This window comes from Moschus berezovskii, chromosome X (genome assembly GCF_049115385.1).
Source record: "Moschus berezovskii isolate FMDL1 chromosome X, NW_MosBer_1.0, whole genome shotgun sequence".
Classification (NCBI taxonomy): domain Eukaryota; kingdom Metazoa; phylum Chordata; class Mammalia; order Artiodactyla; family Moschidae; genus Moschus; species Moschus berezovskii.
Window position 1 is genome coordinate 125281055 of NC_142488.1, and position 17541 is coordinate 125298595.

At 36.4% G+C, this 17541-nt stretch overlaps 1 protein-coding gene across 6 annotated transcripts in view; it reads left to right on the forward strand.

Moving 5' to 3' along the window:
- Positions 1–16197, forward strand: part of MBNL3 (muscleblind like splicing regulator 3) — a 127213-nt gene extending 111016 nt beyond the window's left edge. For 2 of the 6 annotated variants that reach the window (XM_055438719.2, XM_055438718.2), the window contains 5 exons: positions 1276–1438; positions 3023–3058; positions 5930–6024; positions 6927–7000; positions 8778–16197. In XM_055438719.2, the coding sequence (XP_055294694.1) occupies positions 1276–1438; positions 3023–3058; positions 5930–6024; positions 6927–6983 (351 nt within the window). In that variant the 3' untranslated portion in view covers positions 6984–7000; positions 8778–16197. The remainder of the gene's footprint in view (positions 1–1275; positions 1439–3022; positions 3059–5929; positions 6025–6926; positions 7001–8777) is intronic. The other 4 variants (XM_055438721.2, XM_055438720.2, XM_055438724.2 and 1 more) reach the window with 4 other exon arrangements.
- The last annotated feature ends 1344 nt before the right edge of the window (positions 16198–17541 follow it).

The window sequence follows — 17541 nt, forward strand, 5'->3', positions numbered from 1 at the left end:
GAATAAGGAGGTCATGATACGCCCTCTTTGGCATATGGAAGGCTAGGTACTTAGCATAAATGTGCCCATCTCCTTAAGAATTTGGAGCATACCCAGTTGTCGCCAGGACATGTTTTTAAAGTACTCTGCAGTTAGTAGAGGGAAAAATGTCAGGTCCAATTTCTCCAGTGACTCTGATCCAGGGGCAGGTTTGAATATTATAAGCACAGTAGGATTTTAAAGAATTGTAGACATGAAAGGAAGATTTTCACACAGAGTAAAACCTCTTACCTTAAATTCAACCTTACAAGGTCTTAACAAAGCAAACAGTACATACCAAAATGCACAGTGGGTCTCTATAAATAAATGAGAATTGCATACATTTTGCTAACTGTGGTTTCTAGGTGAGGTAGATGGTGCAGGTGATTAATTCATTTGCTTTTTCCTTACACATTAGTTGGGAAATATACAGTTATAGGGTTTGGACCCAAAATCCTTGTATAAATTGAATTTTGGATTTTGGAGCTACAGAATCAGACTCAGATCTACTGACATCTGTTTTTTTTCACCTATATGCCATTTGTCTCCTTGATTTAACTGGCAAAAATCCCTTTCCTGTTAATAAGTTGCTTCTGCTAATCTCATTTTAATAGGTGAATAGATGAGCATCCCTAAGATGTTAATTTTTCATTTGTATTTATTTATTTTTGGTTGCACAGGGTCTTTGTTGCTGCGTGCGGGCTTTCTCTAGTTGTGGTGCACAGACTTCTCATTGCAGTGGCTTCTGTCGTGGCGGAGCACAGGCTCTAGGGTGCCCAGGCTTCAGTAATTGCAGTTCCTGGGCTCTAAAGCACAGGCTTAGTAGTTGTGATGCTTGGGTTTGTTGCTCCACAGCATGTTGGATCAGGGATCGGAACTGTGTCTCTTGCATTGGCAGGCAGATTCTCCACCACTGAGCCACCTGGGAAGCCTTCGATGTTAATTTTAAATGATTCTTTGCTGTCAACAACATCCTGTCACATCTTGCCCACCTGCTAAAGTCCTTTTCAGCTTCACTCATTTGTCTAAATGAGTGAAGCTGAAAAACTTCTTCCCTGCCGGTATGTTTATTTTCTGTTTTGGACTGAGTATGTACTCATATAGTGAACAACTTCATCTCTTTAGTCGGTTACCTTACTCAGTGGTGACCCTCACAAAGGGTTCCCAGGCCAGACCTTATCTAACTGCCGCTTGCTTGGTCTGAGTACATATTTTACTTTCCTTGGTACTATTTATTAATCTATCCTTCCCTCATAGGGCCTGCAGCCTGGTACACTTCAACTGATGCCAAAGAGATCGGCACTTGAAAAGGTCAATTGTGCCCCTGCAGTCTTTAATCCCAATGTGTTCCACTGCCAACAGGCTCTGCCTAACATGCCGATCCCGCAGCCGCAGCCGCAGCCGCAGTTCATTCCTGCAGGTGAGAATGGTGCCGGGCCCTGTAAGTTGAGTGGTGTTGTAAATGAATACAGTTTACACCAGCTTTCAAAGAACTTTTATGTGAGGATGGTCAGTGGGTATTTTGATTAGAAATAAAACAACGCAGTTCTGCTCAGTCTGTTTGTATACAGAACAGACTGTTTTCCTGTGATTCCTGAAAATTAATGGTTTTGAAATCAAACTAGGAAACGCTGTCAGCATTTTTCTTTTGAGCATTTCTTAATTTTTGCTTTTCATGTTTGATTCACTTGTTTCAGTCTTAAACTAATTCTTTGATTCTTAGGTATCACTTTCAAAGGCAATGGTCTGCTCTCAAAAAAGTTTCTGAGCTTCAGCATTGCAAAATAGGTAGTCTATATATCTTTGATATGCCAAAGATAGTTATAATAAAACTATCTTTAAATTTAGATTACAGAATAATACAGTATATATATATATACACAATATATATACAGTATAATACAGTGTGTATTTATATAATACAATATAAAACAGTTTTAGCCTCTAATTCTTAAATCAGTTAATATAAAATATATATAAATATATATAATTATAAAATATACACTTTACAGCATATTTTATTACCTCCTATATTCAACTATATTTACTAATATAACAGTTTTGTACAAAATTGGAAAGAAAAATTTAAGCCATAGTCTTTTAAAATAAACATCATATATGAGGGGAAAATACTTTTCTTTCAGTGGTTTAGTACTTTAAGAATTAGCATATAATCTCTTAGGAATAAGTTGAAAATGCTAACCACTGGGAGTCCAGTAGACTATTTTTTTCTTTTTTTGGTCAGAATCTTAAATGCCCCAGTTTGGAAACTACTAAATGAAAATTGCATGCTTTAAAAATTAATTTAGAAACCTTGTTAATTAATCAGTTAATTAATTTTGAAAGAAGCTATAAAAATCTTAACTTTTGTCTGGTTACTAACCATAATAGTTCTTCATGATACCATTTAAAAACATAATTTTTAGACTTTTTTGAGCTGGATTTGGCTAATTTAAAAATCTAGATTTATAACCTAAACTGTCAGAAGAATCCCTTTCCCCTTAATTTATGGCAAAATAGATGTCAGGTTGAGAGCCCCCCTTGATGAAAATCCTATTTGCCATATGTTCACAGTCAAGTCCTTGATCACTGTTGTGGGGGGGAGGCCATGATAGTAGATTAGTGCCCTAAGCAGAACTTGCTGGCAGATCTTGGTGCATATTTTGAAAATTATATATGTAATAAAATTCTCCCTTTCATAATAAAAATCATTTAGGATGCATTAGTCCAAAATAAATATATAACTAATTTAAGTTGAGCTAATGCCTTTAAAGAAAAAATTAACATTCATTTTTATACCTAAGAATCCAAGAATTACTCTGATCACCTGGGTTTGGGGTCTTAAGCTATAATTGTGAGCATGGGAGATTACTGGATATGCATGTGCTGGTTCATTAATATTGCTAAGAATATCATTTTAGTTAAAAATTATTTCTATCAATAAAGCTTTAATAATGAAATATCTCTTTTCTTTACTTTTCACGCTTTTCTGCATGGTGTCCAGGGCCAATACTGTGCATGGCACCCGCTTCAAGTGTTGGTAGGTTTTGTACAAAAGTTCTCAACTTTTTCTAATCTGGAAAAAAAGTGTTTTTTATTGTGACTATGAAACAAGCAACTGGGTGATATAGCTGAACATTTTCTGAGTATTTAAGTTTTAACATGGTGCTGTCTGTTACATGTTTTTGTGAAATCACAGCAGTCCTACACTCTCAAGTTCTAGTTCATTGCTGCTGTGGTTGAATACTGACCTTGCCATTTCTGTATTTTCACACTAAAAATTGTAGCTAAAATATCTTGAAACATTTCCTTATCTAGCCAGAATGGGCAGTTTTATTCTTAGGTTTACATCTGTTACTAAGAAATTGTAAAATTAAAATACTTCAAGTGTATAATTTGTCAAGTACAACAAAACCATTCCTCCCAAAAAAAGTTATCCAAAAGATCAAAATCATTCAATATTTAGATGTTGCAGAAAAGCAAAACTAGAGCCTTCTGTAGTGTTTTGTAATGCTTTCTATAGTGTTCTAGGATGAAGTGCCATCTGCACAGAAACCAGGCACCACAGAATCATTTCAAAATGACTCTTTGGGGGTATGTGATTTTTAATAACCAGTAACACACAGAACCTTTAATCAGCCACCCATCCAATGTGGTAGCCATCTCAAAACCATTCTGTGCATGCATGTGTGCTAAGTCACTTCAGTCATGTCCAGCTCTGTGACCCCATAGACTGTAGCCCACTAGGTTCCTCTGTCCATGGGAATTCTCCGGGCAAAAATACTGGAGTGGGTTGCCATGCCCTCTTCCAGGGGATCTTTCCCACCCAGGGATCGAATCCATGTCTCTTATATCTACCTGCGTTGGCAGGCAGGTTCTTTACCACTAGCGCCACCTAGAAAGAAAACAAGGAAAGACTCGTTTGCCTCTCAGAACTCCGGGGGAGTTCACAGCTCCTGTCATTTCCATAGGCACCAGGAACAGACCAGGAGAAAATAGCTCTGTTCCATACAGGGAAGAATTACCCCACCTCACCCCACCATCTCATATCAATCCAGTTCCTTTTATCCTTTTTGAGAGTTTGCAACAGCTTGACCTCCATCTCATTGGTCAGCCAAAGTTGATACAGAGTCCAAAAGGAACTAAGGGGGTTATCAAGATAAAGCAAAAACCTCAAATTGACAGCCACATAGTAGTAGCACTCACTGACAGGTGAGGCCACTGTTATTAGTGATGCCCTGTCAGAATTAAAAACATCTCCACTGATACTAACAGAAGCATTATATGCATATGATTAGGAGAACAGACAGTTGCAAGTTCGTGAAATGTGTCTCCATCTACCCTTTTTGTGGCTCTGCTCCCTTGTCCTTTCACCGAAGAGCTCTGTGGAGGAATGCAAACTGCACGCTCCACTGGTACTGCTCCCTGTGCAGTTGCTGTGCTTCTAAAGGGGAAACAAGAGTGTTTTTTAGAACTCACATGTGCTGCAATAAGGGATGGGCTTCCCTGATGGCTCAGACAGTAAAAAATCTGCCTGCAATGCAGGAGACCCGGGTTCAATCCCTGGGTTGGAAAGATCCCCTGGAGGAGGTTATGACTACCCACTCCAGTATTCTTGCCTGGAGAGTTCCCATGGACAGAGGAGTCTGGCAGGCTACAGTCCGTGGGATCACAAAGATTCAGACGTAACTGAATGACTAACACTTTCACTTCACTTTTCGCAATAAGGGGTGTTGATAGTGGATAACTAGAGATAGATGGGCATGAACAATTATTGCAGAGTTTCTGTTAATCACCATTTGGGGTACATTTGTGGTTTCTATGACATTGAATATGTTGATTTTCCTCTCTGTAGGCCATTCACTTTCTCTGTTGACTTTCAGAAAATCTGAATTCAATCAATGTAGATGCAAAGTATTACATATGCCCGCTTGCCATTCACACATTAATTCCTTGGTTGGCTTTCCAAAATGAGTTACAAAAAAAAGAAGAGCATCCAAAAACCAATACAATAATGTAAAGTAAAAAAAAAAAAATTCCATTAAAGTAACTTGAAAAAAAAATTTTTTTAAAAAGAAAATGACACAGAAACTAGAAAAGGCAAAGAGAAATCTTCCTGAAAAAAGTTGTTGCTGCTAGTCACTGTCGCTGTAGTATTTGCAGTGAAGGCAAGATTTCATTGGATATTTACTATGAAGTTCCCCTTGGAAACTTCGGCTATTTATGAAACAATAAGCAAGCAGCCTGAGTAGTTTCATAAGTAGCCCAAGTTTCCAAGGGGTTTGCCACAGATGTGCTTAAAACCTGCACACATAGTCCACTGTATTCTTTTCATAGGCTCTCTACCATATACCCACCAAACTATAATCTTTTTGTATGCAGATCAGGTAAGTATATTTATATATAAAACTGTCCCTCTGCACCTACAAATCTAGTGACAGCACTCATATCTGTCATGAGTTAGTGAACCCAAATATCAATTTAGAGTTCCCTACTCCCATTTTGAAGACACAACCAAGTTACTTTTCTGCTTGACTAGCTATTCATAGAGATAGCCTTGGTAAAAACAGATCTGTTCGAGGCACCCATTGTAACCCCTTCTGAAAATTTGGCCCTTGAAGTCAACTACAGTGTGATTCTGCTCAAAAACTAGTTATTGGCAAATGTTGAGAATGATTCCATTTTTCTTAATGGTAACTATAATTGGCTTTCCCCTTTTCTCTTTTTAAATTTCCCCCCTTCCATGCTGTGTTGCTTTGCACTGACTGTGATTGCATGTTGCGCCCTGGTGTATCCATCATGATGATGCCACATGGCTTGTTGCTGCGATACCTACCACGCCCCATTCCATCGTTTGTATCATGGTTGCTCCACCCTCTCGTGCGTTGCTTCCATGATTTCCTACTGAAAGTGCCCATGATGCACAGTGCTACACCTACCACTATGTCTGCAGCAGCACCACCTGCTACCAGCATTCCCTTCGTTGCAACAGCTCCGGGCAATCAGGTTTGGCCATTTATTTCACCTGTTTGGACCTAGCTAACTACAGTGTGTTGATAAGGCACAGTATATGCTTTGGGGATTGGTGAGAGATATTAGTCTTTCTTAAGCCATTCTTAGATTTAGACTTTTTCTTTTTCTGTATATTCTGGACAGATGTTCCTGCTTTGCCACCCATCCTGAGATGAATCAGCAGAATAGGCTCTTTTAATTGGTTAGAGGTGTTACTCTTAATAGATTATATATACAGTTGTTGCTACTACACCAATCCTCAAATACATATACTAATTTTTTTTAATGTTTCCTCATTGGTTGAGAACAGAATTTATTTTACTACCATTTCTAGTTATTGCATTTGAACTTTTGCTCAGAACTGTCCTCACCTTTGTCTTCAGGTCTACTGGAAAGAAAGATAACACATTTCTTTCCAAGGCACAGATATGCTTATCATTACCCAGTGATTACATCAGAAATTCCTTCTTATACATTAGATGTGTTTGTGCTGTTTTAATTTTCATTTGCTTGAGGTTTTTACAGGCAGAGTCACAAGGCAAATTATGAATTTTGGGGAAGTCTTGAAATTGTAAGGAGATACTTAAAATAATTATTGTGTAATATGATGGGTATATCACCTTATTAAAATGGTAACCACGCTTTAAGACTTTAAGTTCACTGCTGTTTTAATTACAAGTTTGATAACCCTATAGGACATAGAGCATTAATTCATTGGGGAAACAAACCACATTCTAACCTGTGCTTTGCAACATTAACTATTACTGGATATGGTTAATATGTCTAAATTTTTCTATGAAATTATGGTTTTTGATTACCATGTCCAAGCAGTGAACAAAATAAATGGAATTCTCTCAAGAAACTGTTTTAATCTAAAATCTTTTTTACTACTATAGATACCCCCATTATCAATAGATGAACTGAATAACAGCATGTTTGTTACACAGATGTAGAAGTTCCCAGTAGAACAGTAAGTTTCTTTAAGTATTAATGTAATATTTGTAGGTTATATCTTTAATCTACGCAGTTGCATTTGCTAAAGAGTTTGGTAAATATTTTCATTAATAGACATTTCTTATAACTTTAGAGCTCAATTTAAGCATTCTAAATTTTCCACCTCAAATTGTGGAGAGCAAATAAGCGATTTTTTAATATGAAAATGACAGCTGGTATTGTATTTTCCCAATGAGCTTATAAATTCCCAAATGTTTTCCCATTATTAAAGGGGTATGACTGGTTAGCCAAAGGCACAGATCGCTTCTGAATTTTAATCTTTTAGCATTTTCCTAGCTTTTCTTTTTTTTAATTGAAATATAGCTAGGTAATTTTGTCACAATTTGATTAAGATGATTATCTTAAAGATAGTAAGCAATATGCTTCTCCTAAGACATTAAAGAATACTTTCACATTCTGCCACTTTGTGTTGCTTCCCATGTAAGTCTAGCAGATTTGCTCCAGCTGTTTTCAATTTTCAGTGACTGAATTTAGTAATTTAATCATTATTTTCATTCAAATCATGACACCTTTTTTGGTGATTTTGTTGCTATTTTCAGAGTTTCCCCCCTTCACCTTTGATTTCCTGTGCCTGGTCCAGAGCCTGCAATAGCAACACACTTAAATTGAGCAATCATTCACTTGGAACATGTGACTTTGGAAGTCACTTAAGACTCTGAGGCATCTTGATTGATTATAGGGAGTTACTAAAAAAAAAAAAAAATACACTGGTTCTGAATTGCATCCATTAGTCAGTGAAAGCTTGAAGTTTTCACCATGGGCGTGTCTGACTTGGTTGAAAGAGGCAACAGTGCCGTTCTCTTGGTGGACTGGTTCCCCAGAAGCTAACTAGCATTTGTTTCTTGCTGAGGACATGCAGGCCCAGAACACTAATGGTTCTGGACAGAGCATATAGACAACTGTACATTAGACAAACAGGTCCCCTTAATCATAAGGAATGTTCTAAAAAGACACCTTTGCATATACAGAATAATTGAAGTAGCTGTATATTGTAGTCATTTTCAGAGGTATTGTTTGTTAAAGTGGCAACTTGGGAATAGCACCAAACGTGAGAATAATAGGTTTTATAAACATTTGCCTGATTTTCATGGGCTGCTTCACAAGGTGAACAAAAGTGGTCAAATGCAGTTAAGTTTCCAACAGAGCATGTTTGGGAATAGTGATTCCTTTTTGCTTGATTCCATGAGAAAAGTTAGATTTGGCGCACCATAATCATTGCAACATGTAACAGATGTTGATCATTTTTCCAGAATGCAAAAATGTAATCTTGTAAAATACTGAGTACTCAGAATTCACACTTAGGCCATTCCTGTGTAGGTCCAAAACATTCAGATAAAAAAATATTAAACTTTGTTTAATACTTGCATATTTCAAAATGGAATCAAATATATTTTCTCAATATATGCTTGTTAGAGGAAGTGAATGGATGGGTGGATGTTCATCAAAAAGTTTTGGCATTGTGCAGATAATACCTTAAACAATTGAGTGCTTCTCTGATAACTTAAGGGCAACTGTCTACATTGGCATTCAGCGAGAACCATGGATTGTCATGGTATTTGACTCCTTAGTGAACATTCCCAACAGTTCAGTTTTCACAGATGTAGACTATGAAATTCAGGATGGAGAATATCTTGGCATACGGTTCACACACAGAACTAGAACAAAAACCAAATATCCTGACTCCTACCTCCGTAACCATCCAATATTTCTCTCTTTTGTTTTTTCCATTTCAGTTGAAATTCTGAACAACAGAGTTATGGATTACCAGAATCTCTCCGTGAGGACCTCCACATGGCCTTTATATATTCATTCACGTATGTCCTCTTCTACCAACACGACAATAAGCGTGGTGCAGTCAATATATTAAAACAAACATGCCAACCAACAAATTCAAAGAAAAAATAAGGCATTAAACAAAGGAGATGTTAAAACACAAATGGATAACGAATAACTACCATCTGTGTATCTTATTTGAATTATTATGTAAACCAGCATAACGTTTTGTAATTGATCACATGTTTCTCTGTGATTTCCCAGTAACTGTTGTGCTGAGTGAATCTCTACAGTGGACTGTTGGCTTATTGTGCATTCTTGGTGGATAAATGTTCCTCTGTTTTGAAGTGTTAACCTTACCAGTTTGTTTACACAGTAGTCTATTGGGCTGATTCAGAATGTAACACGTATATCCAGTACCATTTTCCTCATTATTGTATCATATTGTATTGTGTGTTGTGTTAGGTTTTTACATAGTATATAGTGTTTTGCTGTAATGTGTGATGTTTGATTTTAACTAAAATGTTATCAATGGGAAACAGAAACATATGTGCTTGAAAAACATGACAGGTTAATATTGATATGCTCTCTCTTTAGAATATTTCTGTAGGTTTCTTGAGGCAGACATTTAAAAGGCCTCTCTTTTGAGTATGTCTAAAACCTGCATGTATATAATTTGTACCTGTAGATCTGACCTTATATAGTACAGTCAACGTTACTAGATCGTTTTGTGAGAGAGGAAAATTACCTGAAAATAGCAGGCAACTTCTTAAAACATTAACCTGAATTTCACTCCTTAAGTAGCTTGCAAAAGCTACTTAAGGTAAATTCTGGATTTACCTTTAAATGGTTTTCTCAGCATTTAGACTATAAATTGTATAAAGTGCCCATTACAGTTTTTGTGGCTCAAGAATCCTGTCTTCTAGGCTGAGTGTCTAAAACTGAGCAATTTGTAATCTTTGGCTGAAAAATTGGTTCTTGGAAGCTTAAAGGTATTCTAATTACGGGTTATAAATTAAGCAGAGATGGGGGGCGTGGAGATGGTTTTTACATTTTGGAGGAAGTGTGTAAAAACCATTGCAGTGTAACCTTTGACACAAGTGCCATTTTCCAAATGGAAATGGCTCATGCTCTTTACACTACTCTTTGAATAAAAAGGAAGATACAATCTGGAAACGTCAGTCAGGGTGAAGGAAAATCATTTCCAAGTGAGGCCTTTCCTCCCCAAATGGACAGTCTTTTCTGTTGATCACAGTTGGAGACTGAGTATAGGTTTGGAGAAATGGCAGTGCAGGGGAGGGAGGGAGGGAGCCACTTGAAATTACTCTTCGATTCGTTTAAAATTTCTAGGAAGGTTGGCCACAGTTGCCTTTAGTTTCAGTTCAACTGAGTTTTCCATTTTGTTAAAACATTTCAGTGAAGGAGCAAGCACCTGGGATATATGTTATTAATACATTTTCGCCTTCCCACACTTTATTAGCAACAGAATCTCTCCTATCACAACCAAGCCTCTTTTTTGTTTCTTTGGATTTCTTTATATATATATATATATATATATATGTTTTGAAAATTGTAAGAGAGTTTGTAACACCCTTTAGATGAAATGGAGTGGCTGCACTCCACAGAACTGACCTGAATTCACACTACTAATACTTTTGAAATAATTGAACAGCCAAGGAAAATAGTAATTAATTCCTATGGTATGTCACATACCTCCTCCACCCCACTTAGTTATTAAAATTACTATTATTAATCAGTGGTAGAACCATGTGATAATTTGCATCGGTTTAGATAGATTTAGTATTTTCTACTAAATATATGTTCCCTCACTGGAAAGTATAAAGCCATCAAATTTGTTGTAAGTCCCAAGTTTATTATTCTCCTTCATGAAAATGACAAGCCAAGGGAAAATCGGGTTTTGGATACCTCGAGCCAGCTAGTAGTAGTTGAAGCACAGAACAATGGAACTGGCAAAAACCTTTTCACCGCCAGGGCATGTGACTTGTCCAGGACTGCCTACTACTTGGTAGAAGTTGGACCCAGAAATATCTCCTGACTCCTGGTTGTTCTTCCATTTCACGTTGTCTGTGCTTCAGAACATTTGAGATTCCAGCCCAAAGCAGATCAACTTGGCTCAGAATACAAAAGAGCAAAATTAGCTCTTTAGTAGCTGATATCCTGTTGATCTAAATTATCAATTCAAATCATGATCATCAGTGATTTGTAAGTGATCTGGCTTATTGAACCATTGTCATCTGCTAACAGCATTGTCTGGAGTTAAGAGAACAAGAGGTGTGTTGACTTTTACCTTTGAACCACTTAATTTCTATTTCCCAAAATCTTAACTCTGTACTCTAGCTATGTTACTTGTGTTTGGAGCTGAGTTTTATAAAACCTGTCCTGGGGCCTTTCCAGAAGGGCAGATTTGATCAAGGAAGGATGTACCTGAGCTACTCTATGTATTCCTTAAAATAGACAGAGACATCTTCAGTGTGAAATGAAGTTTTTTGGGTCGTTTGACTTTTTGATACAGCATAGTGTCTCATTTTTTAAACTTCTGACAAAGATGTACATGGACAGTAAACCTAGAGTACAGCTGTTTGCATGTTGCCTTAAGCACTGGAAGACATGAATAGTGATGTAATTTTGAGTAAGAGGTTTGGTGAGAGAGATTCAGGGTAGTGGTATTTTTGGTGCCACAGTTTTTTTATATTGTTGGCATTTTAAAAGTTGCTTTGTGAGTGAATTTAGAGAAAGAAAACTCAAAGCACTAAGCTTCTGATGTGAAAGAATTTTGACAAAAATGCAATATTAAGATAGCACTCTTTAGTTGTGCAATTACTTATTCAAGAAAAGACAAGTCATAGACTATAAAGTTCTAGTGAAAAAGAGAAGTCACAAAACTAATCAGTGACTCTAAATGACAATTTACTGGATTAAGTGTATATATGTAAAATTCTAATCACTTGTGATTCTTAGTTAACATTTTATAAGCTTTGTAGTTTACAAGGGCCTCTTTTTTATTTATCCAAAATTATTGTTTTTGTCCACTTCTCTCAGTCTCTTTCAAAAATACACAGCTGTGCTGCAACTTGGATAAAAACAGGTCATGTATACAGAGAAAATAATCTAAATGTTTAAGAGGGTTTTAGTAATGTCAGATTTCTAAAAACACTATGTGACCATAACATAAATATGTTTTAAAGAGGGGTTAAAGTTAAATTTAAATAGATTCATAAAATAGCTATGTAAAATACAGTATTTGCAGTTGGAGCATGATTCCTCAACTAGCTGTTGCATTTCATTTCACTTGTCTAGAGTCTTTAATTTGTAGTTAATTGCAGTGTGTAAAGCCATCCTCTGCCTACTCCATCAATCTTCTCCATCCATTCCTGAACACACTGAGGCACTTTGATCTTGCCATAAGTGTTGTCCTATACCACTAGGCTGTGTTCACCAATGGGCAGCCTCAGCTCACCAACTTTCCAATTTGGGCAAAGCAAGTACCTCCTCCCTACCATCAGCAGGAACCAAATAAAATGAATCATTACAGCATGAATCTCTTTTTCATGACACGACCAAGAAGCACAGTAATGTCCGATTAAGGACAACATTGGCATTAAATTTTATTAAATAACAACATATAGGGAAGGCCCATGTGCTACATGGAACATTATTTCGGCCTTCCACTACTCCTTTAGAGAGTTTATGAGGATGCTCTTAGATGAAATGCAGCCACAGGTTTTCAGATTATTTCAGTCTGTAGGGTAGGCTGTGATGCACCGAATGAATAAAAACTGGAATCTTCTTTCTTTAAACCTCTTCTACATTTCACACATGTTTAAATAGAAATAGGGAAATATGATTTCCCAATTCTGTTGAATAGGTTTAGGAAGATGGTGGCCCCACTTTTTATTTTATCAGTGCCTGGCAAAGGCAATAGAATAAACACTAGGTAACAGAGTATCACAAATTTTTTTTTGCAAGTTTAACTGATAGCACGTAATCCAACTGTAAATATAATTACAAATAAGGTTCTGAGCACCAACTCACTAATTGGTGCCATGTTTTCCTTTTTCTTAAGGTTTTTATTTTGTTCCTTTTTCACATCTTTAAGTAGTTCACAAATTTAATTTTGAAGGAAAGTTAGAGAAAATTTTAAGATTTTACTGCGTGTATTCAACCCGCCTAGATAGATTCTCAACTGACACTGAAGCAAGGTGTAGAGTCTAGTTCATGACTATTTCTTACAGTTCACAATTTAAGAACAAACTTAACTTTATATACAAATAATTTTTAACTAATTGTATTTAGTTGTTGCTTCAGCAACAAACTTACAACATGGCTACCTTTAGACATTTTTGTGTGTGTGACAATTTTACTTGTAAAACTGTAGTTTTTTGACAGTGTGGCATGTAGCAGATACAGCTCAAAGCTCAGATATAGATATGGTTGATTTTTCTTTTTAATCCCAAAGTTCCCTGTGAAAACTGAATTTGTGTCCTTCTGTGACTTTTTGAGCAAAAGTTTACAACATGTGGATTCTAGAATCAGGCTTTAGAGCTGATAGAATTTGTTGTGTGGACAGGGTTATTCCACAGTATTTAGACACAATTGTATTCATAATACGTCCTGATCTCTTTTTATAACCTTACTTATTCAAAATTGCTCAAGTGGCATAGCTGTAGCTACAAAGATTTTCTTACTCAAATCTATCCAAAGGAGGGTTAAAGAATGACAAAAGCACAGATTACATTCATTCACATTGGTGAATTCATTCATACAAATACTGTGGAATGACCCCATAACAGTGTTGAAGAGACATATGCTGCAGTTAACTGATGGTCTCAGTTAGGGTGCGAACGTGTGAGACACACCTTTTTTGCACTTATGTACATAGTTCATGAAAGCGACCCTTGGAGTTTTTTTTTTTTTAATATAAGAAGTCTGTGATAATAGTGGAAAAGTTAGTAAGAGAGTTATTTCTAAGACTTTGAGAAGAAGGTTTTTTTTTTTCCTACAAGACTTATCTAAAGCATGATGTTGCTTTCCTGTTGTGGAGGCTTTCTAGTTTGCTATGGCTCACCATAAGACAAGACTGGTGGCAGGTAACAGGTCAGCTTCAGCCAATGGCACTAAACAAAAGTTCAGGTACTTCAACTTTTAGCAAGATCGCTAGCAAAGATTGTTTTGTGAATTAATCCTCAAACACACACACAACCCCAGGCAGGTTTCTGGTACTGTCTTCTTTTTTCAATGGTTACAAGCAGTGAAATACCTTGTAAGCTGCAAGATGGATATTCCCATTCTGATCCAATTAGATTTCATCTTTCACAGAAAATGATCAGTTGAGATATATTGGTTACATCAATTAATATATATTTAAGTGACCCTCACCACTATTTCCCCTTAAAGATCCAGAAGCCAAAACCAAATTGGCAGCTATTGAAATATATAATCTAACAATTAAGTATGGCCAGCACAGGGCATTTCATCCCCTCCAACAAAGGGAAAAAAATGCTCCTGACACAATTTTCTACTTACTTTATACCTGTTCAGTGGAAGCTATTTTCTGACTTACCTTTAGCAGATTAGACAGTGCTTCACTGTGCCACTTCAGCCTCCTACTCTGTTAACCAAACAGAAGAGTACCAGCCAAAATCTTACATATTAATACATTGGAGCTAGAAAAGAATGTCTGTCAGACCATCTCTTTCAGCTCCCACATCACCTACAAATCACCACTTATCTTTTTGTTGCCTCCAGGCAATGAGGCTTAGAAAAAGGTCAAGGTTAGAAAGGTTTAAGGATGGATCACCATATGGACTTTGGGTCCTTCCCATCTTGAGACCTGTTGTTGCCCTTGCCCTGGAAAAGGAGCCCATCTGGGGGTTGATGGAGTTGGTGTTAGTATTGTTACCGATTTTGATAGTTCTCACTTACAGAGACATGAAAATAAGCCAAAGCCAGAAAGCAATCCAAGCCTTACAGTTGTCCAATAGCTCAGGGCTAGTTGGTCAGAAATTTGTGGGTTTTTCCCCCCTTCAATCCATGATCACTTAACAGCTAACAGCCTGACCATCTGATCAGCATTTCCATTGATGTAAAATGTAAGCATTCATTCATTTTGTAGTTAGGAACTTCAACTTTAACCTTACCACCAACGTATTTTCCCAGCTTAACCCATGTTCTTGTGTTAATATTTCCTTGTGAAAATATAAGCCACACGAATATATTTTCATAAGGTCAATAGAAATAGAGTAAGATTTTAAGTTAGGCAGAGTCAACTATAAAATAGTAAGAATGAACCTAGAAGTATCACAAAAGATAATCAATTCATTGATGGCATGTTGTGCGTACTGACAGCCACTGGGTCACACTCTTTTGAGCTTAAACACAGTCCTGTCTTTTAAGTAAGTAAAATTAGAGGATTAAAGGACCTCTATTAAACACAGAAAAGGATTTAGTTTCACTATTTCAGTTTCCACCCCCTACACTTCTTCCCTGGAAGAGAATTACCCATCAATACCCCAAAGCAGGATTATCCCAGAGGCATTTTCTCTTTAACCATCCTCAATTATAGCATACTTAGGAAATGTATCACTGTGAAGTAAATCAAGCTACATCATATTAGTTTACTTTTTTTAAGAAAAAACCTCTATAAAAGTAACTCAACTTTAAGCAGTCCTCTTTTCCCCCACACAACCTAAGCATTTATCTGTCATAGAACTGCATGATTGCAAAGCTTTATTTCTTTATACAGATGCTATTTGTTAATGATGGAAACCGAATTATTTTGTTGCTGTGTCTTTCGTGTCTAGCAGTTGAGAGAATTATTATGACTATTATATCATTGGATTTTAGGGTTGCCCTTGTCAAAATCAATTTCCTTTTTTTATTATTGTTGCTTTAATTATTAGAAAATGAACCATTCGTTACATGGACCAAAATTACAATAATTTGAGACTTTTTAAAGATGCTCTTAAATATATTCTTTTTTAAGATGCTAACTCTATGCATTCATATAACAACAGTCCGGTATAATGTAGAAAATGGAAGCACATATTTTGGACAGAAAAATGCCAATTTACATACAATATGAAAATTATTAACCCTGTGCAACAATTACAGATTTAAATAATGATCACAATATTTAATGAATATAAACTGTTGCCATAATATTTTGCCTCCAAAATGCAATAGCTCATTTCCTCAACTGCTATCAGTAGGTCAGATGCTTTGATTTTTTTGTTTTTGTTTTTCCAAGTTATAGTGCTATACTGCTTGTTTGTGTTTAGAAGTGTGCATTATGCAATTCATTTTAGTATGCTATTTCCATGTTGTTTATGTTTTGTTCTTTTAATAAAATGTGTAAATTTCCTGGTTTTGTTTTTTTTTTATGAATCCATGTTCACACATTAGGAGTTCACTTAAAAGCTATTTGTCTTCTAGTATATTAATCTTAATATTTAGTAATTCTAATGTTAAATTTGATTTGGTTTAATGCTATATTTCATACATAGAATAAATTTATTTCTAAATATATACCTTCAGTATTTTGAATTATATAGCTAATACATCCAGTGTATTAGATATATTATTCTTATAATATTGAGGTCACTACCACAAGAAAGACGCACACATTTTAGCAAAAGAATGCTAAACATTGTGAGATAATGCCGACTGGTTTCTATTGTGCTTCAGAAATTCTGAGGCATATTCTAAGATACATTATTATTAGGAGTTTGTATTTTCCTGTTATTGATTTCTATCCTTTCTCTTGAGTGTAACATATGAAACCAGTGTCATTCATTTTATTCTTTTCAAGATGGGCATCACTGGTTTCACAACACCAGGATGCATGACTTTCCTTTTAAATGTTTTCTCACTTCAAATTGGTTTTCTCCAACCAATGGCACAGGAATGCAAGGATAGTCAATTTTGTTCTTTAAGGAAAGCAAAATGTAACTTGGTAACACTTTATTTAGTCACATTTCTAAATACTTAAAACACTAATCAGGAACTTCTCCACTGTCCAGTAGTTGGCTTATAGAAAACTGAGGTGAAGAGACTTTGGATAAGAGGTTGTGACAGAGTGAAAAATATCCTGATGCTGGGAAAGATTGAAGTCAAAAGGAGAAGGGGGTGTTTGGATTGTTAGATAGCATCACTGACTCAATGGACATGAACTCAAGCAAACTCTGGGAGATAGTGGAGAACAGGGAAGCCTGGTATGCTGTAGTCCATGGGGTCACAAAGAGTCGGACACGACTGAGCAACTGAACAACAAAGTATTATTCACATATCTAGGACAATGAAAAGGGCCAGAAAGGAGGTTGCGTTCTTGTCCAGTATCAGTTGAGTCGTACAGAGCTACCAGCTTCCTGGCCCCTTGTGCCCTGCTAGACTTAAGTGTGGTTCCCACTGTGGCATTTCTTGATAAGCTGACTTTGAGCCCTTTGATGTGTCTGATATGTTTCTGTGACTCTGATAATTCCACACTAAAACCAATTCAGTATATAGACGTTTACAAGAGGTCTTTGGCCTCTAAATAATTCAGCTGATGTCTCTCTCTTTGAAGCTGCTGAATGATAACAGCAAGAATTCAGGGCAGGCATTCTTGACCGTCATCAAAATGGAGTTTCTACCAGGCAGAGGGAAATTGACCCAGGGGCAAAACCAGGTGTTAACCGAGTTTACCTTGGCATTTGCCGACCATTTCCC